Source organism: Trichosurus vulpecula, chromosome 8 (genome assembly GCF_011100635.1).
Source record: "Trichosurus vulpecula isolate mTriVul1 chromosome 8, mTriVul1.pri, whole genome shotgun sequence".
NCBI classification, from domain to species: domain Eukaryota; kingdom Metazoa; phylum Chordata; class Mammalia; order Diprotodontia; family Phalangeridae; genus Trichosurus; species Trichosurus vulpecula.
Genome location: NC_050580.1, coordinates 150,926,073 through 150,952,227, shown reverse-complemented (window position 1 = coordinate 150,952,227; position 26,155 = coordinate 150,926,073). Strand labels below are relative to the sequence as shown.

The 26,155-nt window shown below is 43.1% G+C and overlaps 1 protein-coding gene across 3 annotated transcripts in view; it reads left to right on the top strand.

Moving 5' to 3' along the window:
• Positions 1–1,447: 1,447 nt before the first annotated feature.
• Positions 1,448–26,155, top strand: part of MEGF11 (multiple EGF like domains 11) — a 292,447-nt gene continuing 267,739 nt past the window's right edge. For all 3 annotated transcript variants that reach the window (XM_036735788.1, XM_036735786.1, XM_036735789.1), the window contains exon 1: positions 1,448–1,523. In XM_036735788.1, coding sequence (XP_036591683.1) covers positions 1,463–1,523 — 61 coding nt within the window. In that variant the 5' untranslated portion in view covers positions 1,448–1,462. The remainder of the gene's footprint in view (positions 1,524–26,155) is intronic.

Sequence of the window (26,155 nt, the reverse complement as noted above, 5' to 3'; positions counted from 1 at the left end):
CATGAAGTCGAGCTCATTTGTAAAGTGGCAGATTTTAGGCCTTGAAACTTGTCATCATTGTTCAGGTCAGGTCCCTTATTGAAAGGTCTCTGCATCTGGGATCCAGAGTTGCACAGGACCTGACTGCAGACTTGTGTACTGACTCAGCACTCTTTGTATCCCATCCAGTAACCATGTATGGATTACTTCATATGTGTCATTGGTGGCAAATGTTTGATCCTAGGTTGACTTCCTGTTGCATATTTCTGAGCCACAGCAGTCAGAAACAGTGATCTTTGGAAAAGTAAATTAATGTTCTCTCAGCCTACTTATTAAGGCAAATATGCAGCATCATGTCCTCTTTGTTTCTATCTGTCTTCCTGCCAAAACCCAATGGGAATGACTTTGGGATTATCTGTTATTGTGTATTATGCGTGCCACTGCTCCTCTTGGTGAGAGTGGATACCCAAGAATTGATGAAAACACTTACTTGCTTACTGTGTGATCTCAGACAAGTTCCCCTTCCTCTCCCATTCCCCCGCCCTTCCCTCTCCCCCACTTCAGTGTCCCCTGTAAAATGAGGGAGTTGGACAAAAGGATCTCTTAGAGTCCCTTCTGGTTCTGAAAAGCAGGGACAGTGTTAACCCAAGGGGGAGAATATAGCCCTTAGGTGTTCTTGGCAGAAAAAAGTGCTTCCAATTCTCTGAGTGCCTCTGAATGATGAACAGGAGAAAACATGCTTCTTTGGATGCCTTTTTCCCCCTTCCCTCTGGGAAGAAACTCCAAAAGGACAATAGGAATGACGAAATGAGTTAATCTAATCATCTGTCCATCCCATGCTAGCCATTGACAAGGGGTACTGAGGAGACAAAGACCAGATATGAAGCAGAAGGAACACTAGACTGGGAATTAGAAGACCTAGTTTTAAATCTCAGCTATGTCATTTAACTGTCTCTGGGACCTGGGGCGAATCACTTAACTTGTCTGGGCTTCAGTTTTACCTTTTGTAAAGTGATGGGGTTGGCCTAGATGATCTCTAAAAGCCTTTGCAGTACCAAGTCTTATTACCTTGCCTCTCTAAGGTCCCTTCGAGCTCCGTCCTCTGGATACCCCCTTTGTGTTGTTACCTTAAGGCTAGAGATGTCCTCCAAATTCCCCAACATTTTTTTCTCCAGGACTGCAAGAATCTGCTTAAGAAACATTCTGGATGTAAGGGAGAGTTGGCAGGCATTAGCAGATGCTGCGTTTCTAATACACTCAATATTGCTAGTGTCAAGATTTCCCTATTGATTTTGTTTTATTGTGTTCCTTCACATCAGAAGCCTCCATGCATTTTAAAGTAATTATTGAATGGCATCCTCGCTATAGCTTAACACAAATATAATTCTAACAGGAGTGATTGATTTTCAATGCTTTCAAGTGGCTTTCTGTCTTGTGATTTAGAATAAGTTATAAGACGGCGTATCGGAGAGGCCTCAGGACCATGTACCGACGGAGATCCCAGTGCTGCCCGGGATACTATGAGAACGGAGACATCTGCATCCGTACGTAGGGGAAAATTGCTGTTCTTGCCTGATTGGAGGGGTGGGGGAGGAGCCCATTTGTCATATGAGTAAACCTGGGGTAATTGGATGAATTGCAGGGCTTATCCATGATTGAAGTCAGCAGCCACCTACATAATATCATGTACCTATGTGTAATACATCTGTCCGTAATTCAGAGTAGATTTTGTCTATTACTGAACCTGAGATTCTCCCCTTTGGTGTCATACCTTAGGGATCTACTGGAGACAAATTAATTTTACATGGACTAAGGCATTGTGTTATCTGGGAGGATGTAACATGTAGGGAACACATTAATCTGGCTTAGTTTATCAGATTAATAACCCAATATCTACTGTGGACACAGTAAAGAACATAACTACAGGACAGATTGGAAAAAAAGAACAATACTAGTTAAGCTTTGATGGCAGGGGGTGGGGATGAGTGAAAGGAGGTAGGAAAACATCCAGTAGTGGGGGGTGTGGGGGATGCTGCAGTTTTCCAACCTTGGGTCCATGACAGAAGGGGTGATGTGCTGAAGACAAGCATTGGCGACATCACCATTTCCCTTTGGGTTAGCTCTAGGATCACGTGATGCATAGCTGAAAAGAATTATAGGAGTCATCCAGTCTGGTCTTCTCAGTTCACAGATGAGAAAGTTGACAGCCAGAGGAGTTAAGTGGTTTGCTCCCCTGGAAATGGTGGCGCTGTGATTAGAATCTGGTTCCTGCCTTTAAATTGGGCATTCTTGCTGCTAGTCACAGTTTTTCACATCCTGCTCTGGAGTCTGTTTTCCTAGTACGTGTCTCTTTTCTGGAAATAGGCTAGGGTGGTGAAGACAGTACTGGGCCCAATAGGCAAGAAACGTTAGGGTAGAGTCTCAGGTCTGTTTCAAAAAAGATAGTGTGACCATGGGCTGGCCATTGAATTTTTTAAGACCTCACTTCTTTATCTGTAAAATGAGGGGGTTTGGGCAAGATGATTTTCAAGGTGTCCCTGCCAGCTTTACTATCCTATCATTCAAGAAAGTCCCAGGCCTTCCTCCTTACCCTCAACTTACGTCTGGAAAGTTGCCATTTTCTAAGAGAGCCTGGTCTTAAGATGTAGTTTAATACCACAGCCTTCTCAGTATAGGGGTAGGAACAACCCACCTAATGAACGAAAGAAGCAGCACCCACTTCCCCCATCAAAGCTCCTTCTGCCTCTTAACTTTGAGCAAGGCTTTCCCTGTTAATATTCTCGCTGCCATTCAAGTAGGTAAAGCAGAAGCTAGAGAGACTCCAGATTGGGTGAGTGTAGGCGTGTTGATGTTTGGGAATGAAATGACAATTTTCCCCACTGTTGTTAAATCTCCCCTAACGCTGGAGAAACTCAATCCTAATTGCATTAGGGGCATGAATGAGAAAAACAACACTGGAATAAGTGGGTTGGATTGGGTTAGTTTTGCAGTAAAAAGAATGGAAAAAAAGTACAAAGCAAAGGAGAGCTGAGCCAGCAGAGAGGACATGTCCCCTATTTCTCTGGGTAACGAAGGCAACTGCAGGCATTCCTGGACCTACTAGAGGTGGGTTGGGGTGGGCAAAGGGGTGCAGGCAGGGTCCATCACATGCCTTTTTCCTTTTGCTCTCCCCCCTCAGGCTTGTGGCGATTCAGGCTGGATGCTTTATATTAGATTCATAAAGCCGGAGGCAAGATTGATGGGAATGTTTGTCCTCACTAGAGAGTAGAGTTATGGTCCCAGGAAAATCCTAAGAGGGAACTCGGATGTCAGCAAGGGGCACCTAAGAAAGGGATGCCAAATTCCCAGGATAATTTTCATTAGGTAATGTTGATGAAGCCCTTTGAAGGCAGGCAACGCTGCAGAGTGCTAAGTGTCCCAGTTTCATAATATCATAATATGCCGATTTGGGAGGGCAGTTCAGATCTCTTTCAGTGTGCAATGTTTATGATGTCTGATGCTAGTATTGTGTGCAGAACTGGCTGACATGAGCTGCTTAGCTGGGGAAACCAGCTGCAAGATGGTGTTTTAGAGGAGGATGGTTTTTTGTTTGTTTGTTTTAGGAGATTGGATACATGGACCTATTTTAAAAGTCAAGCCAACAAGCAAGTCAAGCCAAGTCAACAAGCCATTTTATTAAGTGCTTACTATGTGCCAGGCACTGTGCTAAGCTCTGGGAATACACATATAAGCAGAGAGAGAGACAGACCTTGCCCCTCAAGGAGCTCATATTTTTGTGGGGGAAGACAGCACATAGAAAGGAGTTGAAAAGTGAGGGGAGAAAAGAGATGCAAGTGCCAGGCATGTTATGAACAGTCATGTTCTCTGCTTACCCCAGGCAGCATGCCGTGGTGGAGAGAGGGCTGGCCTAGGAGTCCAGGAGAGTCAGGAGTATACCCTAGAGAGGAGTGAAGGGAAGGTTGGAAGCAAGGGATCGGGGGCAGGGGGAATCATAAGATATATGGTTGTGACTATTTAAAAGATGCTATTGTCAAGGCAGTTAGAAGTGTGGGGTTAGTAGGAGCTTGGGGGTGAGAAATGAGTCAAGTCAGTGAGTATTTCTTGAACATCTACTCTGAATCCAGCTCCATGGTAGTTACTGTAGGGAATGCTAGAGATGTTTGAGGCTTGGTACTTACCCCCAAGGAGCTTACTGCCTCATCAGAGAAGGCAAACAGATATAGAACAAATAGATAACAACTACATGCTAGAATGTAATTTAACAAATCCAGCAAACATTTATCACTTGTCTTTTATGTGGAAGGCACTATGGTAGGTGCCAGGGGCCCAAAGGAAGAAAAGAAATAATCCCTCTCCTCAAGGAGTTTTCATTCTATTGAGTACTAAATTTATGTGATTGATGGAGAAATTTAGAGAAAGGAGCAATTCTGGGAAAATCAGTTCATCTCTCTAGGCCCTAGTTTCTATAAAATGAGGAGTTTGAACTAACCAGATGATCTTTGAGGTTGCTTCCATCTCTAACACCTTGGGCAATTCTACTTTTGGGAAGGGGGGAGATTCTGGAAATATGGACAGTTGACAGTCATTGCAGTATTTCAGGATTGAACTCGGATGGTCACCGTATGCATGGTGAAAAGGGGGTGGATGGGAAAGAGATTGTGGAGGTTGAATTGGCAAGACATCAGTTGATTGGATATGAGGAGTGAGGGAGAGGGAAAAGTCAGAGATGTCCCTGAGGTTGCAAACCCAGATGACTGGAAGGATGCGCTGGATTGAACTAATAAAAGTTCATTCTCTTTGTGCTAAGCAATGCCCTCTCTCTGCATCTTCTTTTAGAATAGAAATATCTTGGAAGAGTTAACTCAGTAGTCACAGATTTCATTGACTTTAGAGTTGGAAGAGACTTTAGATATAATAAAGTCCAACCTTTTCATTTTACAATTGGGTAAACTGAGGTCCAGATACATTAAATGTCTTGTTCGGGTCGCATAGGTAGGTAGTAAGTAGCAGAGATAGGATTCGAACTCATGTCTTCTGACTCTTTAAGCTGTGGTCTTTCTGCTGTACCCTGCTCTGATTCTCACTCATGCTCACCATGTTTCAGTAAGGATGAGTTTATCGTCTGCTACCCTAGCTTGACACAAGAGATGGGGTGGCAGGAAAGCCCTGGGTTCTTAGAAAGGCAAGAAGATGAGAAGCTCTGGAAATGGGTGAAGGGAAGGTGCTGAAGACAAACTCTGGTGAGATGGACTTCTTCTGAGAACTAGTCACTTCCTAGGGCTCACAGCTCAGCACCATGAGGGTCCAATTAGAAAAGCACACCTGGAGAGTGTAAATAGCTGCAGCTTCTCTGTATGAATGGCAGTTGAACTAATACCCTGTCAAGCTTCTAGAGAACTGAGCCAATGCTCCTCTAATGGGGTACTGGACCTTTTGTTTCAGAGAAGGACATGCTATGAGCAGTCTTGTTCTCTGCTTGACCCAGGCAGCATACTGCTGTGGAGAGAGGCCTGGCCTTAGAGTCACAAGGACCTGGGTTCCAGTCCTGTCTCTGACATAGATTAGCTGTGTGAACCTGAGCAAGTCACCTGAACTGTCCATGCCTCCAGGCACTTCTTTAAGACTAAGTTACAGTAAAATTGTAGAATTGTATGAAAGTAGATCATAGAACTAGAACTGGATGTGTTTGGGAAAGGGAGGTGGGGCTTTTATTTTTATATTGTGAGATTTTGCACTTGAATCCATTTGGAAAGTCAAGTTAATAAGCAAGCCAAGGCAAGAGCTGGATGGAACCTCAGAGATCATGGAAGGATGTTCTGGATTGAACTAATAAAAGTTCATTCCCTCTGTGCTAAGCAATGCCCTCTCATTTTGCAGATGAGGAAACTAGACCCAAGGAAGCTGTGGCTTGCCCAAGGTCGTTCTTGAGCACACAGTAATCATTTTCAGTGGGATCTGAACTAAGGTCCCTTGACTCTATTCCCCTTACCTTGCTGGCTCAGCTAGTGAAGGGAGTTTCCACCCTAGGATTTCCCACAGTGATGGAATCCCTGGTCCAGACCAAAATAAACAAACAAAATTGAACTCTGTCTTTGGGACAGCACACAAAAAGGGCAAGGTCAGTTGCTAAGGGGCAGGAGGACATGGGAGTAGCTGGGGTGGGTTTTGCTCACTAAGGTTTTTGCTTTCCTGATCACTTTCTTTCTTGAGCATTAGAAGGGCTCTATGTGCTGACTCCATCATGGAAGGAGAAAGGTGGCAATTTTTTAATTGCAAGCTGTATTCAGTAATTAAATCTCTCCTATCCAGACCCAGAAGGCTTCCAGAGCCTTTGAGTGAGAGTTGTTTCTGTTGTCGAAAGTAATTGAGTATTTATGTAATGTCCAGCTCCCAGGTGCTCCCTAGTCAGGGCATGCCCTGGGAGGGAATCGTCTTTGGTTCTCCCTGCTCTTCGTTGTTTATTTGAATCCTGCCCATCCCTTAAAGCCAGCTCATGTGCTGCCTCCTCTGATCACCCTAGCCCTCAATCAATCAACAAGGTTTTATTTTTATTTTTTGCTAAGCACATAGCATGTGACAGACACTTTTTCTAGGCACTGGGAACCTAAAATTGAAAACTAAAAGTAAAGTAGTCCTGCCCTCAAGGAGTTTAGAGACTCTCACTCTCCCAGCTCTAATGGAGCTTATTGTCTGTACCCCTTCTTTGGCACTGATCATACACGACTCTATATCATGTTTTTAATCTTATCTTCCCAGATGGATCCTTAACTCCTTGAGGGGAAGGATACCTTTTTATATTTCTTCGTACTTTTATTAATACTTTGTTGTTGTTGCTTTTCATTTGTTTCAGTCGTGTCCAACTCTTTGTGACCCTATATGGGTTTTTCTTGGCGAAGATATTGGAGTGGTTTGCCATTTCTTTCTCCAGCTCGTTTGTCAAGTGAGGAAATTGAGGCAAGTGGGTTAAAGTGTCTTGCCTGGGGTCACCCAGCTGGTAAGTGTCTGAGGCCAGATTTGAACTTAGTGTTCAAGCAATGTTCTCTGCTCTGTGCCACCTAGCTGCCCTGTCTGTTATTACGACTATTCGTGATAAGAGCTTACATTTATATAGCACTTTAGAGGTTTCAAAAAACTGCATATCTGCTGTTGTATTTGACCTTTACACCCACCTTATGATATAGGCAGTACAGGTATTATTATCGCTATTTTAATGATTTAGAAAATGAGCCCGGAGAGGTTAAATGATTTGCTGAAGGCCATGTGGCTGGGGCAGCTAGGTGGCTCAGTAGATAGAGCGCCAGGCCTGGAGTCAGGAAGACTTGAGTTCAAATCTGGCCTCAGACACTCACTAGCTGTATGACCCTGGGTAAGTCACTTCTTCCTGTTTTCCCCAGTTTCCTCATCTGTAAAATGAGCTGAGAAGGAAATGGCAGACCACTCCAGCGTCTTTGCCAAGGAAACCCCAAATGGGGTCACAAAGTCTGAAACGACTGAACACCAACATATAGCCAGTGAGTGACAGATCCAAGATCAGGAGAGTAGGGATTGGGTTCACTTATCTATCACCAGTATCTCTATCACCAGTACAGTGGCTGCCATACAGTAGATGCTTAATAAAATGCTTATTGACTGATTCTTTCCTCTCTATTGTACTGCCTCATATCCTGCCCAGTGCCTAGTACAAGGGTGGGCATGCAGTAGGTGCCCAGTAAAGACTAGTTGATTGAACATCCTACTTCCCAAACCCCTCTTCACGCTGACCTTCCTCTCCACCCTCCCACCTCCAGGCATCATCACAGCGAGGGAGTCCAGATGCTGTAGCCTTCAAGGCCTCACCTATGCCCGCATGCTGATCTCTAATTTCTACCCAGGGCTTCTTGCCATGCTGTAGGATGGGCCAAGTTCTGTATCTGGAGCCAGAAAACCTCAGCTCGGCTTCTTTGTGCCTCTGCAACCTTGGGCAAGTCTCTCCATCTCTTTGAAATAATTTCTTCATTTGTAAAATGAAGAACTTGGCCTAGATTATCTCTAAACCATGTCCACTGCTCATTCCTTTGATTTCTATGATCCATTTTGCAATCTTCCCCACCTTGTTGAACTTCTAGCCTTGTTTTTTTAACCCTGTCATGGCCCTGACAGCTAGCTAATCAGATAAAACAATCCATGCTGATATTCCAGCAGGACAGGATGAGAGGCTAGACAGTGAGAGAGCTTTCTCATACAAGTGGCCTTCTGGAGGTGATGTACCCACCTTTGATGTAGCAGCAGGCCTTCTGGTGTCCCTGCTTGGAGTTTCTGAGTGAGCTTGCTTGTGTGACCCTACTGTGAGGAGAGAGGGGGAGGGGGCAGTATTCTACTTTCCTTGAATGGAGCTCCTAGGAGGAGGCTCCACTTGGGCAGGAGCAGTTTTTTTCAAGATAAAATAAGCCACAGTCAGTAAGATAATGAAAAGGAAGTTTAGGAGCAGGAACATATGGTTAAAAGGTTTCTGTGCAAGCCTCAGCTTGATGCTTTGTTTCTTCCTCCTGGCCTTTGTCGACATTCAGAAGCCCTGCAATTAATGAGGATTGGTATAGGCTGGGCAGCTCTTAGCTGAAATCTTCACTAATGGCTCTTTCTTTGATTAAACAGTGATTTTCACCCACAAAATAACTATTCGGGTTCTCTCTCTTGCCTCCCCACGTTTGCTACTTTATCGTAGCATTTTATTGTTTTCAAAGGGTCTCTCGGTGTTTTATGGTAGAGAGAACCTTGGTCTAGGAATAAGGAGACCCGAGGTCTAGTCTTGAACTCTGCCAGGAAGTTGTAGAATGTCAGCTCCCTACTTTGAAGATGAAGAAAATGAGCCAAGAGAGGTCAGATGATTTGTTGAAGGCCACATAGCTAGTAAGTAACAGCTCCAGGACTAGGAGGGTAGGGATTGTTTCATTTGTCACAGGTCAGGGATTGCTGCACTTTTGTATTCGTATTTCTAGCAGCTAGCAAGGTGCCTGGCACAACATGCTTGTTGATTGATGAATCGATGTGTCACGGTCCTCCTGTGACATCTGACACTGGTGCGCCCAGGGAAACAGGGAAGGGATCAGGAGGTGTTGTCAAGGACCGTGGTGTCTTTGACCTTGACTTTGGAACAGAGTTGTTCTACTCTAGTCCTTTTGTGCTTTCTTGTGATTAACACCTTAGGCAGCCTGTGGAAGATCCCAATACAATAGTGCACACATCCCAGGGACATAATTGGAAAAGTGTCATGGACAACGAGACTCTGAGAAGTCACATTGCTCTGCCACAGTGGGTTCTTACTGAAGTCTCTTTGAGAGAAGGTTACCTGACAGTTAGGGATGCTAGAGAAAGTTTATTGAAGGTATTCTTGGCCAGGTTCATGGGGAGGAAGAGAGGAGGAATGGGATGTATGCCTAGCGTGACTCTCTGGGTCAAAAGTTACTTTAACCGCTTTATTTGTAACATTCCATATTGATTCCCAGAACGATTGGACCAGTTCATAGCTCCACCAACAACGCCTCTCTTTCCACAATCCCAGTAAAATTGCTTATTCTTATCTTCTGCCATCTTTGCTAATTTGCTGGGTATGAAGTCAAGCCTCGCAGTTGTTTTGATTTGCATTTCTCTCATTATTAATGATTTGGAGCATTCTTTTATATTGCCAATCTTTTGTAATTCTTTTTGAGAACTGTTTATATCCTTTGACCAAATATCTATTTCTTCCAAGGATATTCACAGGACCATAGAATTTCGAGCTAAGAGGGCTGGGAGAGGCCATCTAGTGTAGCCTTTTGTTTTATAGGTGAGGAAGCTTAGGCCCAGAGAGTTTAAATCCTGAGCCCATGCACCATTGCCACCTGCAGAAACTCCTCACCCTTTTTATAACACCCCTCTAAGAAGCAGAATGAGTTATTTCTATGAGCCCAACAGTTACTTACTCTCATTTAGGTCTTATGAGGGGAAATATTTTGAGATTTTAAAATGAAGAGGCAGAAGACAGAGGGTTCCCAGCTTCTCTGCAGAAGTCTCTGTGTTGGGGAAATGTATATGCATATGTCCTACCCTGTGGTGCTGCGCACTGGAAGGTTGTCTTCCTTGGCTTCCTCTCTTGTTTTCGTTTCTTTTATTTATTTTCCTTCTCCGTTTCCTCAGTCAGCTGATGGTGTCCAGTTGTCACCGGGCCAGATTTTGGTTCTGCAGCGTGGTATGATGGAGAGAATGCTTGACTTGGAGTCAGGAAAGCTTGAGTTCAGACTCCAGTTCTAGCACTTACTAGCTCTGTGACCGTGGGCCAGCCACTTCACTTTTCAGTTGCCTCAGTTGTAAAATGAGGGGAATATTATAGTACTTATCTTGGAAGATTGTTGTGAGGCTCAAAGCAGAGAATATGTGCAAACTGCTTTATAAACTTTAAAATCTTTATAAATGTCGTCGCTGTCATCATCATCATCATCATCATTTATACTTTGGCAGGACAGAATGAAACCATTAATCTCCTTTTTGCGGGGGGGGGGGCAAAATATGCCACCTAAAGAGCTGAAACCATCAGACACATCTCTGTTTTTGCTGGACAAAGTCGGGGTGGGGAAGGCTGTAGGGAAGCCACTGATCCTTGTTTGGAAGCCCAGATGCAACCATCAAGGGACTGGAAAACTGGAACACTGAGAGCACCCTGGCCAGTGCCTGCAAACCTCCCCCACTCTGGGCAGCTGCACCTAGCGGTCCCAGCCCTTCCAGCAGGGACAGCTTCTTCTTAGGCACAATCCTTGAAAATAAACTGAGGAGGCCAGAGAGTAAATGAGCTCCAGGGTAATTTACAGGACATTGTGTTTGCCCAGCTAAGCTTTTGGCAAAGTTAAATGCACGGGCTATGGGGAAAAAAGAACTCTTTTCAAATAGCCGCAGGGTTCAAACGTCCTTCGCTTCTCCATAAAGGATTCTCAAAATTATGTGGACTAGATTAGTATCTCTTTTACATGAAGCCATTTCAATGCCTCCTAGCTGCTTTAAAAATAAAATCCCTGGACAGCTCTTTTGTTGTTCTGTCCAGCAAGCACATGATAATTGAAGATTTCCCTTTAAAAGTGTGTCAGGTGGAAAGAGCCTCTAATTTACTAAATGGAGGAACCTTTGTTAGGGAGACTGACTCTTTGTTCCATCTGTCCCTTTTAATCTTGTTTTTGCACAATAGAATTACATGAAGCATTGCGTGAGAAGTTGGTTCCAAGTAAAAAGCATGGGACCCAGTCCAGCCAGAGGGGACTAAGCACACAGTGGGGTGGAAATTCTTGATTCTTTTCTTCCTCCCCCTTTTCCTTTCTCCTTCCCATCGTCCTACCTTTCCTTCCTTCCTTCTTCGTTGTTCATTTAGAGTTATGGTGCCAAGAAGATTGTGAGCTTTATTCTTAGTCTTATTAGGAGTTCATCTTCATTTTTATTGCCACCGCCAATGTCATCTTTGTTAACTGTCTCTCTGCATGGAGACACCAGAAGCCAGATTCCAGAGCAGGATTTGTAGTCCATCTACTTTTGTGGTATCGGTATAGCCCAGGTTTTTGAACTCTATTAAGTATCAACTAGTGACAGATCAGACAGTCCAGTTGGCTAGGACCTGGTATTCTGGAAGGCAAAAACAACCAATCAGCAAGAATTTATTAAGGGCCTACTGTGTGCCAGGCATGGTGCTAAGTCAGCATACTCATAATTCTTTGTTGGAGGATCTCCCTAAAATCTGACCCTTTCTATAGACATATTCTGCTACTTAGCATCAATCATTAGGGCTTAAAGTATGGCTCTGAGATATTGAGAACTGAAAAGTTCTTGGGATGTAGGTTTGGAGAAGCTTTGCATCACAGAATTACAGAATTGAAAGTATCTTGTCAGCCATCACCAGCCAATGGAAGTTGGAATGGTCTTTGCTTCAGTGAGAAGGAACCTACTACCTTCCCAAAGGCAGCCTATTTCACCTTTGGATTTTCAGTTTGATTAAACAAATTACATTTGAGCACCTACTATATTCAGATCGCATGTACATGAATGACTGAGTGAATGGATGAATATGTACCAGGCACTGTGCTGAGTGCCAGGGATACAAAGACAAAAGAAAACACTTCCTGCCCTCTATATTCTAGAAGGAGAAAGCATATATTAGGGTGTGGTAATCAGGGAGAAATGTCTTAGTCCAGAGAGTCACCAGAATGGTGAGTAGAGTAACAGAGTAATTGATTTACACTCTCTTTTTGGGAATGGTAGTATCAATTTGATTACTATTCCTTAAACTATTGGTGAATAGCCATAATAAAAAGGAGACTATAATAAATACCTGGGAGGTTTAAAAAAGCATGAGAGTTCAAAAGAGAGAGAAAGAATTCACTTTGGGGGATGATAAGGGATTAATAGTGAGAGGGAGTAGTAGGAGTAAAGGCTAGAGAGATTGGTCGAAGTTGGAGAGCCTTGAATTCTAGGCTAAGGAGTTTGGACTTTCTTTGGCGAGTAATAGGAACCCATTATAGGTTTTTATGTAGGAGGTCAATATGCATTAGGAAAAGTAGTTTGACTTAGGTTAGAGGGTGGACATATCAGGAATAGGGATAGTGACTAGGAGGGCATTATAACAGTCTGGGCAAGGGATAATTTGATGTTGGACTCAGATGATAACTGTGGAAATGGAAATGAAAGAAGCAAGAAGTGATGGGAATTGATAGTTTAGTGGAAGTTGGAGGCAGATGAGGGGAAGAACTAAACATAGACCAAGGCACACAGGTTTAAACCTAGGTTTTGAGAGTGGTAGCCCCACTAATACCAGGGTTGGGCATCTCCCGTCAGCAAAATCCAGGCTCTCTGTTCACCATCCAGTTTGCCCACCTTTGTGTAATAAAAGAGAGAAGGCAGTGATATGAGTTAAGGACAAAGTCAGTCTTAGGTATGCAGAGGGGTCGTGGATGAGCTATAAAGAGCAACTCTCATCAGTTTCTACTGAGGACAGAAGAGGAAGGCTTTAATTTTAGGAGGGAATTAGAATTGAGTAATTCCTCATGTATCAGGAATGAAAGGAAATGAATGAGACCCTGATTTGTAGGAGGAAGACTAAAGTCAGTTTAGCCAAAAGGCAGGGGATAGAATATATGGCTTTTCTGGAGGTTGCTTCTAAGTTTAGAGTTCTAGAATTGTCCTGAGCCGGGTGATGGGGCAGTTTTGCCTGGCCATGGCAGAGTGAACAAGACCGTCTTTCACAGGCACAAATCTATGAGAGAGTGGCCAGGTTCCAAAAAAGAAACATATTTATGTAGAATGCAAAACTGCAATGAGTTTCCCATGTTTGACACAATGGAGCTTTAATATGTCTACTCCTGACATGTGTACAAACCCATGTGTTGTGAAATGGAACATCTCATCCAGAGTTCTTAATTACTTGCTAAGAAAAAGAGGCACACTTTAAGCACTTTGAGGTTGCCTGCAAACAGTGGTTTATTTCTGACACCGTTGGGGTGGGGGCTGGTGGAGAGAGAAGACTAGGAGGAGGAAGCCATATGGCCCAGTGGTGAAACATCTGTCTCTCTAGGAGGAACAACTCTGCAGCTCTCTGCCATCTGGGTGAATTACGAGACTTGCCATTTCAATGCATATGTTGCAGCAACACACCAACATAGCAGTCAAGTGGGCTTATGATGAAAAGGGATGTAATGGCCCCTGTTCCAGGCCCTGGCCCATAAGCTGTACCATCCATCCTCAGGAAGCCTGACTCAGCGAATCCATCTTACTGAATATTCATGCCCTGGCTGGGGTCCTGACTCTGAGGTCATATGGATCCAGACCTCTCCTGTTATTCATACATGCTAGTGCTCATGTAGGCGGATCATTCTACTCTTAGGGGAAAAAGAAATTCACGTCACTCCTTTCAACTCCAGTGCAGCCGTGCTCCTTCCCTTTGCCCCAGTCACTCTGTCAGTTCCAGAGAAGCCTAGTGTGCCAGTACTTTTTAGTTTGGGGTTGGTCGTTGGTTTTCTTTGTTCTCTGATCCATGTTGGGCAAGAAGTGCAGCTGTCATTCTTTTCATCCATAGGTTCCATGCGTGGGAGAGTTAGGTGCTTCTATTGATCAGGAAGTGCACATGCTTTCTTCCAAAGTGACCTCTTCCTTTTTCTAGCTGATCTTTTTCTTGCTGCATTGGTCTGGGTAGCATTTACTGCCATGTGGGATTGTAGGCTGTATCAGTACAGGAAACTTGTCTCATTTATTCGTCTAGCACATTGGTATACTCAATATACACGATAGGTACTAAAGAAAGGAACAAATGGATGATTGATTGAATGGCACTCCGTCCCAGATAATCATACTTTCTCTTATCCTTAGCCAAGTTCCAAGATAAGCATGAATGCAGGATGGACCCAGCACAGAAGCAGAGTGATAGCTAGCATAGATATTTCAATAGACTTTAAGTATCCATGATTTTATTAGTGTGGGGACCACTGTCATGGATGAAGATTGCAACCTCTTTGACCCTTGGTTCATGGTTTTTATGAATGGCTAGAATTTTACTTCAGTGCATTTATCAGTCATCTATGTTGCTGGCACTGTGCTTAGGGAAGGGGGCAGAGGTGGAGAGAAAGACTATAAGACAAGCACTTGGGGTGGGGGTGGAGGGCATGAGGGAGAGCTTCTTCCCTCTGCAGCCAACATGCTGATGAGCTTCTCAGGACTTAGTTATGCTGGTTCCCTGATGAGAGACATACAGTCAACTAGGGTCACCTCCCCGCTGTGATGAGATATTAGAGTTGTACTGAAGTGGAGGAATGCTAATGATAATTAACATTTCTCTGGCACTTTAATGCCACTTTGCTCACAACAACCTTATGAGGTAGGTAGTGTATTATCCTCATTTTACAGATAAAAAAGCTAAGGGTCAGAAAGGTAGCTTATGCTCAAGGGCACACAGCTAATAAGTATGGTAGCCAGGATTTGAACCCACATCTTCTGGCCCCAAGACCATCATTCTCTCCATGTTAGATGTTGCTGCTTTGCTACAAACATTCCCTAGGAGGGAAGCAAATTAATAAGAGTCTTTAGCACAAATTAGTTTATCAGCAGAGCTAAAGGACATGGGATGGGCAGGTTTTGTAAAGGAAAAGATGTCTGATATGTCATAGAACCTTAGCATTACAAGAGACCTCAGAAGCTATCTAGTGTAACCTCTAGACCTATGCATGAATCCTCTTTAACAACAAGTAATGATAGCTTACATTCTTTATAGAGAGTTCAGGTTTGCAAAGGCTTTACATACACATGGATGTGTGGCTCTTTTGAGCCTCACAATAGCTTTGGATACTTACTATCCTTATTTTACAGATGAGGAAACAGGCCAAGGTGATAAAGGTTAACCAATCAATAAATAATCCCTTATTAAGCACTTACTATGTGCCAGGCGCTCTACTAAGCACTGGGGATAAAAAGAAGGAATTGAAACTATCTTTGCTTCCTAGGAGTTTACATTCTTAAGGGTGGTGTTCTCACATCTCACATAAAGGGTTGTCTAACTTTTGCTGGAATGCTTCCAGTGATTGGAAGCTTGCTACCCAGCAACATGTAGTTCATTCCATTTTCTCTAATTATTCAAAAGCCCTTTTTTATATTGAGTTGAAATCTCCATTGGGGAACAACTGGGAGAGACCCTTGAAGTGTTAAGGAGAAATGTGAAGGCACTGGATCTTTGCTGAATGTGAGAGCTGGGAGCCTAGAAAGGGGACAGGCGTCAAAAGAGAGTAGGTGTAGAACCCCTAAAACAAACTTTACCCAGTTTTGATTTTGGCCTACACATATTTACTGCCATATAACCCAAAGATAATTGGTGCACATTGCATACTCAGGACTTGCCAAATGGTAGATTGAAGTCTACCTACGACAGATGATCTCTCAGTTGGTTACTGGTGTAACCTTTCTCCAGTGGTCAAAGGGGATTCCCAGCGTGAGAGAGTTTGACCATTCGTTATTGCCTTACCACTTTTGCCCTGGCTGTCAGCAGTGGGCACACAGATGGTAGCCTTCCATTAGCAATGTGTACTCTCTATGCCCCTTAACTCTATGGGTGATTGATTACACAACTCTAGAGGAATAAAAAATAGCCTTGAATTCAGAAAAGATTGGAGACCCTTGCTCTAATTCTTGAGAAACCTAAGAAGCAAATTAGTTGATTTCCCTGGTCTCCAACCCCCAAAGACATCTCATTTAGTGTAAAGAAGCTTGGCCTTGGCAGCTGTCAGGTGGCTGCAGGTGATGTCAAATGTGGTTATTTTGGAGCTCATCACAGCTTGGTTGGTAGTCTTGGAGCGTTAACCAGCATGGATCAATAAGGCTGAGGAGCACGCAGCGTGAGGCCAAATAGCCTGGAAATTAAAGTTTTAATCACTTCTTTCCCATTCCTTCCTCCTCTCCTGCTTCTAGTACCTCAATTTGAATGAATTTACTCCTTCTCTGGTTGGATGCCTTACTGTTTGAGTATACCTCTTGTTCAGCTTGATGAGAAGAGGAAGAGTGAGAAGCAGACAGTCTCATCACGATGACCTTTAGAGAGGCACTGAGAGGGAGTGGACAGCCCCAGATGGCATCTCCTTCCTTTTTACCACTGTCACTTCATCCCATTGTGACCTTCTTCCTGTTACTTCTTTGTCTTTTGCCAAACAATGGCTCTTTCACCATGAGCAGGGATGATGGAGTGGGGGTGGGGGATGGGGGCAGGTCAGTGCACTCAAACAGGCTTTTATGGATTCAGAAAGAGCAGCCCCAAGTCTTTTGGTATTATCTTCAGTTTTGCATGTTTGTTGGATGGGGACATCTGTGCAGTATCAGACAGGAAGGGAGACCAATCAAACATTAATTAAGTTCGTTATATCTGTAGAGCATTGTGCTCAGGATGCAGAGACAGAAACAAAAACCCCACAACAATGTCAGTCCTTGATGAGCTTACATTCTACTAGGTGGGGGTGGGGAGGCAGGATATAGAATTTACACAGGTAAATAAAAAATATATAAGAAAGTAATGGCGGACAGCCTAGAACATTGGATAGAGGGCCAGCCTTGGAGTCAGGAAGACCTGAGCTATCAATTAATAAGCATTGATTAAGCTACTGTTGTGTTTCAGGAACTATACTAAGTTCTGTCTACAAAAACCAAAAGTGAGATAGCTCTTTACCTCACAGAGCTTACCTTCTATAGGGGAGAACCAGCATGTATACAGATAAGTATCAAGTGTATTAAAAAGTAATGGAAGTCTGGAATTGAGAGTGGAAGTGGAGTAGGAAAACCTGGGTTTAAGTCAGTCAATCAACCAAGCGTTTATTAAATACCTATTATGTGCTAAGTGGTGTGTTAGGTACTGAGAAAAACAAAAGTGAGATAATACCTGTCCTCCAGGAGCTTACACTCTGCTGGGGAAAAATAACATGTATATAGATAAGAATATACAAAGTATAGAACCAGGTGGGTGGTGCTGTGAGTGGATAGAGCACTAGGTCTGGAGTTAGGAGGACCTGAGTTCAAATCTGGCCTCAGATACTTACTGGTTGTGTGACCCTAAGCAAGTCACTTAACTCTGTTTGCCTCAGTTTCCTCATCTATAAAATGATCTTGAGAAGGAAATGGCAAATGACTTCAGTATTCTTGCCGAGAAAATAAAATCCCAAATGGGGTCAGAAGATTTGCACACAACTGAAATAACCGAACAATGGCAATATGCCAAATATATGCAGAGGAAATATCTTTTATTTAATTCTTCTGACACATACGAATTATGTGACTACACACAGTAACTTAAACCTTTCAGTGTCCCAGACAACTCTCTGAGACTCAAAGTTACAGATAAAGTTACAGTTTACAGTAACAAATAGTATGCTTTGATCTGCCTTGGTGGAAGCAGTTTCCTTGGGGTTATAGATATTACCTCCTTTAAATAAAGAAACTACAGGGCCATTAGCACCAGAAAATAATTTGAACTTTCTCCTCTCCCCTTCCCCCTCCCCCTCCCCCTTCAGCAGATGGTATAGCTTTGAACTTGTTTACTCCTTTCTGACCAAGAACATCTACTTATTTATTTATTTATTTATTTATTTATTTATTTATTTATTTATTTATTTATTTATTTATTCATATGTCTGTCTATCTATCTACCTGCTCATTTATTTGTTTATTTAAAATAATATTTTATTTTTCTCCAATTACATGTAAAAACAAATTTTAACATTCTTTTATTAAAAAAAATTTGAGTTCCAAATTTTCTCCTTCCCTCTCTTACCTCCCTCTTCCGAGACAGTAAGCAATTTGATATTGGTTATATATGTGCAGTCATCCAAAGCATATTTCCATATTAGTCATGTTGTGAAAGAAGACACAGACCAAAAGAAATAAATAAAGTAAAAAAATAGTGTGCTTCGATCTGCATTCAAACTCCATCAGTTCTCTCTCTGGATGTGGGTAGCATTTTTCATTATGAGTCCTTTGAAATTGTCTCTGACCAAGGACTTTTATGGACCAGCTGGCTAGGGCAGCAGGGCCCAGCCTGTATTCAGAGCTGTAAGTAGGAGTTCTTGCATTTGAGGGTAGCTCAATTGAATAGGGATAGGTATTTGTCCCATTCCTGTTTCCTTCCCTGCTACCTTTCCCAGTTCCTCCATTCTGATGCATTACCTAAGGTATGACCACATGACCACTCCTTTGCTTGCCTGACGTACACTGGAGACAGAAGTCTTGAGAGTTGAAGGGCGTGAAGAACTGGGAAGCTGAGGTATTTGAAGAGGGCAGGAATTGGGATGGAGAAGACTTGTTAGGCAGTTACTGGAGTTATTGGGAAGGAGGAAGTGGGACCTAAAGACCTATGGATGATAATGACAAGGATCTGGATAGGTTAGAGTGAACTTTAAAGCAGGAGAAGTGGCTAGTGAGGGATGATGGGAAAAGAGTCAGAAAGTGAGAGTGAGGAAGGAATATGCCAGCTGCTTCTCTTGGCCTGTATGAGAAAGAAGGAGCAGCCAGATTCAGAGAGGGTGTCTAGAGATAGATAGCTTTGGGGGAAAGTTAGGTTCCAGTTAGAAATAGAAGGTGGACGGAATATGAGAGGAGGAGAAATAGGGTGATGGGGGAGTTTGTTAACAGTAGGGCAGTAGTAGAAACAGTGGGCATAGTAGAAAGAGAGGGCTAAAGAGTATGGAGACTGATCAGGGCTTCTTGTTATTCATCCTTCATTTTCAAAGAGAACCAGTGACATCATGAGGGTGATGTCTTGACTCGCATGTGAATTGGATTTAAGCGAGGCAGAGGTGTGCAAAGTTGTCAGCCTCACTCTCTCTTCCAGGGTCAGTGAAACCCAATGGCGAGACAAAAATCAAGATGACTGATGTTGGCCGAGGATACAGTGGATGACCTTGGCATATTCAATGTCTGACTAAGCTCTAAGAGCGCCCCTGGGGCTGAGCTGGGTGGGCATAAAAGTTTGGGGAGAAGTCACATGAAAAAGAGTTTTGAAGGGATGAGTGAAAGGATGGCTCCCTTAGGTAGAACATCTTGAACATGGGTGTAATTGTGGAGCTAGTGGGATTCTGACCCCTTTCTCCTGACCTCTGCTACCAGTGTCTCTGAGCCATTTCTTTCTTGAATCCCTACCAACCCCACTGGGGACTTGGGTTGGTGCAGTAGAGCAGGGAGAAGGAGCAACCTATTCAGCTTCCCTTACTCCCCTGATCTCTGTTATCAGCAATTCTACTCTCTTGACTTCTGGAGTTCACTCATCTTCCTGGCTCAGGTCCAGCACTCTGTCTGCTGTACCACATGGTTGCCTCTTATACCATAATTTTGCTATTCTCCAATTGATGGGCATCTGTTTTGCTTCTAGCTCCCTAACAGTTCCACTATAAATATTCTACTACCCATTGATTCTATCCCTCTGTCCTTGACCCCTTGGAAGTACATGCCTAATAATAATAATATCACTAGGTCAAAGGGTGTGTGTATAGTGTAATGACTGATAAGGTATAATTAGAAATGGGATTTTTGAAAATAGCAGGATGTGGAAAAATAGGGGGAGTATATGTATAGAAGCACGATAGTACCTCCAAGTTGGAAGGGACTATAGGGGTCTCTTAGTGTGACCTACACATACACAGGAATCCTCTCCGTAAGACCCTCCAAAAGTGATCTTCACCCTCCTCTTGAAGAAGTTTGGTGTTGAGCAACTCGCTACGTACCAATGTAGTTAGTCTGTTTACTTGTTGGGAACCTCTAATAGTTAGGAATTTTTTCCCCTTATGTTGAACTGAAATCTGTCCCAGCAACTTCTCCCTCTCGTCCTATTCTTTTCCTCACCTTGCCATGCGTAGTTCTTTCAATTGGTAATTATATATCATTGTCTCCTCAACATCCTGGTCACCATCTTCATTCACTCAACAAATGCTTATTGAGTACATACCACACACATGTGAAAGACACGGTAACTTCCGAGGAGGGTACGCAGATGGATTAGATTTGGTTCCTGCCTTCAAGTACCTCACAGTCTGGATCAGAAGTAAAATGCATGAATTTACAAAATATCATATAAGTGATTAAAAGGAATATGGACAAAGCACTGTTTGTACTCACCGAAGTGAGGAATCGCTTCTGCCTTGGGGATTAAGGAAAGCTTCATCGAAAAGGTGCCATCGAACTAGGCTTTAAGAGTGACTAGAAAATTAACAGCAGTGAAGACTAAGGACATCCCAAGTATATGGAAAAGGGTAAACGAGGCCAAAGAGTTTGATTCTGGCCTTGGATTTGTGTTGTCACAGGGGCATGAGAACAGTCACATAGGCCTGCCCGTCTTCTATTCTGCCGCTGTCTCCTAGAGATTTGTTGGACTCCATGGCAACGCATGATCAGTCATATCTGGCCTGATATTGTTTCATGTTTCTTTGCTAAATTATTTTGTTAAATAGCACATCACACACATCATCTGTCCCCAGGTATTTGAGAATAAGGAGTATGGGAAAGGACATTATTTGTTTGTTTAAAAGTTTGAGTGGCTCATCAGTTTTCATGCAACTTTTTCTATTGCTCCCCCTTTCCCTCCTAGGCAGGGGAAACTTTTTCTATTTACAGACCTTCTTGCTTGTATAAATATGGATTCTAAAGCTCCAGGGGTTCATTCAAAGCTACTAGGTCACCTCTTAGTTGCTCATAAAACACAGATGTATCTGTTACTCAGTGCTAATCTAAGCTTCAGCACCATCCACTGTTGCTTGGGGTTCACATGATTGTAGTAAGAACTACAAAAGCCCTATCCTCCCCCTGCCTAAGGCTACCAGCCCATTCCATCAGAGGTAAGAATTGTAAAAGCGACCTTCATCCCTCTCTCTTCTGTTGTTGGTGAATTTTGTTGCATCAGAGGATCTGGGCTCACATCCCAGCTCCATCACTTATTAGCTATGTGGTCTTGGGGAAATCACAATTTCCTTGGCATCGGTTTTTTTAATCCATTTAAAATGAAAAGCTTGAATTAGATGACCTGGTCCAAATCTATGATATTATGATCCTAGGGGATTAGAAAAGTACCTGGATCTGGAAGCCCCAGAAAAAATTATGGAACAGGTGGTACAGTGGATAGAACACTAGAGAGAACACTAAGCCTGGTTTCAGGAAGATTCACCTTTGTGAGTTCAAATCTGGCTTCAGATATTTATTAGCTGTATAACCCTGGGCAAGTCACTTAATTCTGTTTGCCTCAGTTTCTTCATCTATAAAATGAGTTAGAGAAGGAAGTGGCAAACCACTCCAGTCTCCTTGCCAAGTAAATGCCAAATGAGTTCATAAAGAGTCAGACATGACAGAAAATGACTGAACAACAGTGACAACAGTGAAGCAAGTTACTAAAGAGAGTGGTGAAAGAACAGTTGTCTGTAGAAGTAACCAGCAATGATTTAGGGAGCTGGATCAGTGAAAAAGAAGGGAGCCAGAATCGCAGACAGGCACTGGCAACATGGTGAAGAAGTAACATGGGAGCACCAAGGCAAAGAACCAACATGGAGGAGCAAATCTTAATTTCCACCCACTGGAGTAAGATACATCATAGAGACTGTACAAAGACCTGGGAGTGGAGAGTATAAAAAAGGATTACTCACCTGTGTTGGCTCAAATCTGTTTTCTGACTGTATTGTGTAAATGAAACTATTTTGAAGCCTTGTGAGCCCAAGTGCTTGTGTGTTGACAGATGACCACCTTGGGGGAGTACCACATACTAAAATTTCCACATTCTACCTAGGTGGGGTACCAAATCAGATAGTTGAGAACTCATAAGAGTGGGGGCTGGGGACTTTCATATCAAAAGGACTTTCTGACACAGGCGTTACACAATTACTCAGTTAACATCTACTGAAGACTTCCAAGACCCATGCGCTATGTTTAGTGCTATAAAAGACATGAGGAAACTTAAGATATGGTCTCTGTCCTCAAGAATTTTATAATTTAGTTTAAGAGACAAGTGATACACAACTGGAAAGATAGTTAACCATACAAGGAAGCATTTGGAAAATGCCAAATAAGTACAGACATGAAATCCTTGTATAGAAGTTCAGAGGAAGAAGAAATCCCTCTAGGGTACAGTGGTCATTGATAGCTTTGTTGAAGAGATAGGACTTGAGCTGGTCTTGAAGAAATACTAAGAATTGAATAGACCTAGAGGAGGAATTTTCAGGTGGAAAGAAGACAATACAGAAAGAAGACTGTTGGTCCATGTGACCTTATCCTGAAGAAATATAGCTTCCTCTCAATCACTGGCCTAGGTGTCCTCAAGATCATCACTTTTACCTTTATATACCCAATGGAAACTAAACTCTCTCTACCATTTCTCACCCAACCAAAGGGCATTGGGTCCGTTATTCCTGGGTCATAGCAACTGTGTTTTAATTGTGGTGGCTCTAGTTGTCACACACACTGGGGGTATTGGGATCCAAAAAGTCTTGGTCATTGAGTACAGGTGAAGGGGAAAAAAGGGAAGGAAATGGAGGAAGAAGGAAGGAAAGGAGGAAAGAAGGGGAGAAGAGTGAAAGGAAGAAGGGAAAGCAAAGGAAAGAGACAGGGACAGAAAAGGAAGAGAAGGGGAGGATAGAAGGAAGGAAAGAGGAAGAGTTAAGATATGCAAAATTAAGGAAGATATGAAAGAAGTCAGGAGTTCAGGAGAGAAAAAACAATGGGAGAAAAAAAGGAAAAAGCAAAGAAGGGTAGAGAAGGAGGAAGGAAAGGAGATGTGAAAGAAGGCAGGAAAAGGGGGAGAAAAGAGAGGAGACAGGAAAGGGTAGAAGAAAAGAAAGAGAAGGAAGGATTTTTGCTAGATTTAGATGATGAAAGCTAGAATAAGAGACAACAAGGGTCTTGTTTGAAAAAATCAATTCTCTTCTCAATGTGATATAGGAATAAAAGTCATCTAGGGAAATCTATGTAATTATGTTTTATTAGGTCTCACAATGCAGTGCTGAGACTGGGACTGGAGAACTCTTAACAGTCTGCTTTCTCTGCTTCCTCTACCTTGGTTCTCCGCCAGTGTGCAGAGAGGCAGGAAGCCTCCTTTGGACACTTTTTGGGGTCCTCGACTGTGATAGGATGTTTTCTGTGGGTGAAGACCCTAAGATCAACCAATTGTTGGCAAGATGGGTAGAGAAGCAGCGTGGTATAATAGAGAGAGTGTTGGACTTAGTATTCAGAAAGACTTGCCTTCAAATCATGCTTCAGACACTTACTAGCTATGTGACTCTGGGTAGGTCCCTTAACCTTTCTAGCCTTAGTTTCTTTATCCATAAAATGGAGGCATTAGACCTGAAAGTCCCTTTCAGCTCAAAATCTATTATCCTAGGTGAAGTTTGTCTCTATAGCCCTATTTGGTGCCTTTACCAACCCTGTACTTTTCAGGAGTCCTGATTGAGTAAGACTTCAATATCTCACTCAGCTTACCCTTCTGAGAGCATGCGACACTCTGCACTTTTTACCCTTCTATCCTCTCTTAAAATTTACCTGTATGATGTCCCATAGCCTTGGTGCCCTAGTGTAGAGCTGGGAAAATGTCGTAAAGGCTGTCATTATGGTAATAATGTTCGTTAATATGTTATCCCTACCAATGAACACATTCACAATATGACTGGGATCTCCTGGTGACAATGCCTTGCTTGGAAGGCACTGAGGCCGTCTGGTGGTGGGAATATTTTGTAGGAAACAGAGCACCTTTAAATTGTATCATGTTCCTGATAACCTGCTCCTCCTCAGGTGTGAAGCACTCATCAAGTCTGAAGTGAGATGGGAGAGTTTGAGGAAAGCACATGTATAATGTGTTCAGTTGGGTCACTGGTTCGAGGTTAGCAAACATAGGTGCTCCTTAGAGCCCCTGAAACAGGCACAGAGTGTATGTTTCTTAAACTGATCAGAGCCAGTGGGAGAATGGAATGATATCTTGAAATAACTATCCTGGGTCAAGGAGAAGATAGACTCTTGTGCCTGAAAAGCTGAGTTTCAGAAAGGAAAGATGGCCAAGCCAGTGTTTCCCCAGTAACTCAACCTGCCACAGGACAAACTGCTTCCCTGGGCCAGTGCTTCACATGACTAAGCTTCTGTTATCCTCCTGGTCTGGACACATAGTTACTGCACCCACCTCTTCAAAAGCTTCCCTGACTGCAGAATCTCAGATCTGGAATCTCACAGGCCATTGAGGTCAAGTTCTAGTACAAAATAGAACACTTATTAAGTACTTACTATATGCCGGGAACTGTACCAAGTGCTGAGGAAACAAATAGAAGCAGAAAAAAAAGTTTCTACCCTCGAGAAGCTTACATTCAAGTAGGAGAAAATGACCTAAAAGGAGAGCTAGAAAGAGAAAGGGTGACTAATGGAGCAGGGGAGAGTCCTACCTGGGTCTGATGACCCTGCTGGTGAAGAGGTGGAGAAATCTGTAGAGTATAGAGGGAAGCCAGTAGTGAAGCAACTGTGGCCAGGTTACCTCATGAAATGATGATCTGGGCTAGGAACTTACAAAACAGGGCAAGGGTAGATGTATCTCCATTGGGGGAAGGCGCTACTGATGGAATGGACAATTTGAGAGAGTAAGAATTTTCCTTTCTACAACATGCCCAACAAGGGATCATCCAGCCTTTGCTTGAAGACCTCCAGTGAAGAGGAACCACCTGTCCCTTATGCTCCTCACCCCAGGCAGCCCATTCCACTCTTGGATAGCTTTCTAAGCTCATTCCCAAATCAACTTCTCTGTAACTTCCCCCTTCTGTTCCTATTTCTCCCCTCTGGAGCCAAGCCTAACAAAGTTAGTCTGGTTTCTGTATAACAGCCTTCAGATATTTGAAGGCAGCTGTTATGTCCTTCTCTAAGTCTTTTCTGCCCTGGGGGAAATCATCCTCAGTTTCTTCAAATGATCCATCAAGGACGCATTCATCAGGCTCCTAACCAACCAATGAACCAACCAGCCAGCCAATCAATCGGCCAATCGATTATCAAACATTTATTAATCATCTCTATACCAGGTACCGTGCTAAGTGCTGGGCACATGAAGACCACATAATGAAACAATCCTGGCTCTGGAGGAAGTTATATATGGGTTAGCCTCTTTGGGAAGCTCTCTTGCTTGTTAATTTTTCTTTGCCTAGACCTTTGATTTAATTGGTGTAGAGAGCAACCAGTGAGGAAATGTCATCAACCGATGTGGATGAATACTTGCTATGCACTTTGGGGTTATGCTAAGATATTGAGAGATTGAGTAACTTGCTCAGGGTTACCCAGCCAAGGAGCTCTCAGAGGCAGGACTTGAACCCAGGTTTTGTGTTCTGGCTAACTCCAAAGCCAGTTCTCTCCTGACTTTACCAAACCACCTTTGAGTGCCACATCCCCCAAATGTAGTTTGACTCAGCACAGCAGGACTGCCACTGTCTTTGTTCTAGATGCCGTGTCCGCCTTCTTAATGAAACCTAAGATCCCATTAGCTTTTTTTGGCTGCCATGTTAATTCTACCTCCACAGAACATATTTATGTTCACTTCCTTTATTCTGCTAACACCACCAACCCACCATACCTGTGACTCAGGCTCTCATCACCTCTCACCTGGCCCACTACAACAGCTTCCTAATTAGCCTTCCTCCTTTGAGTCCCTCCTTTTTCCATTTCATCTTCCATA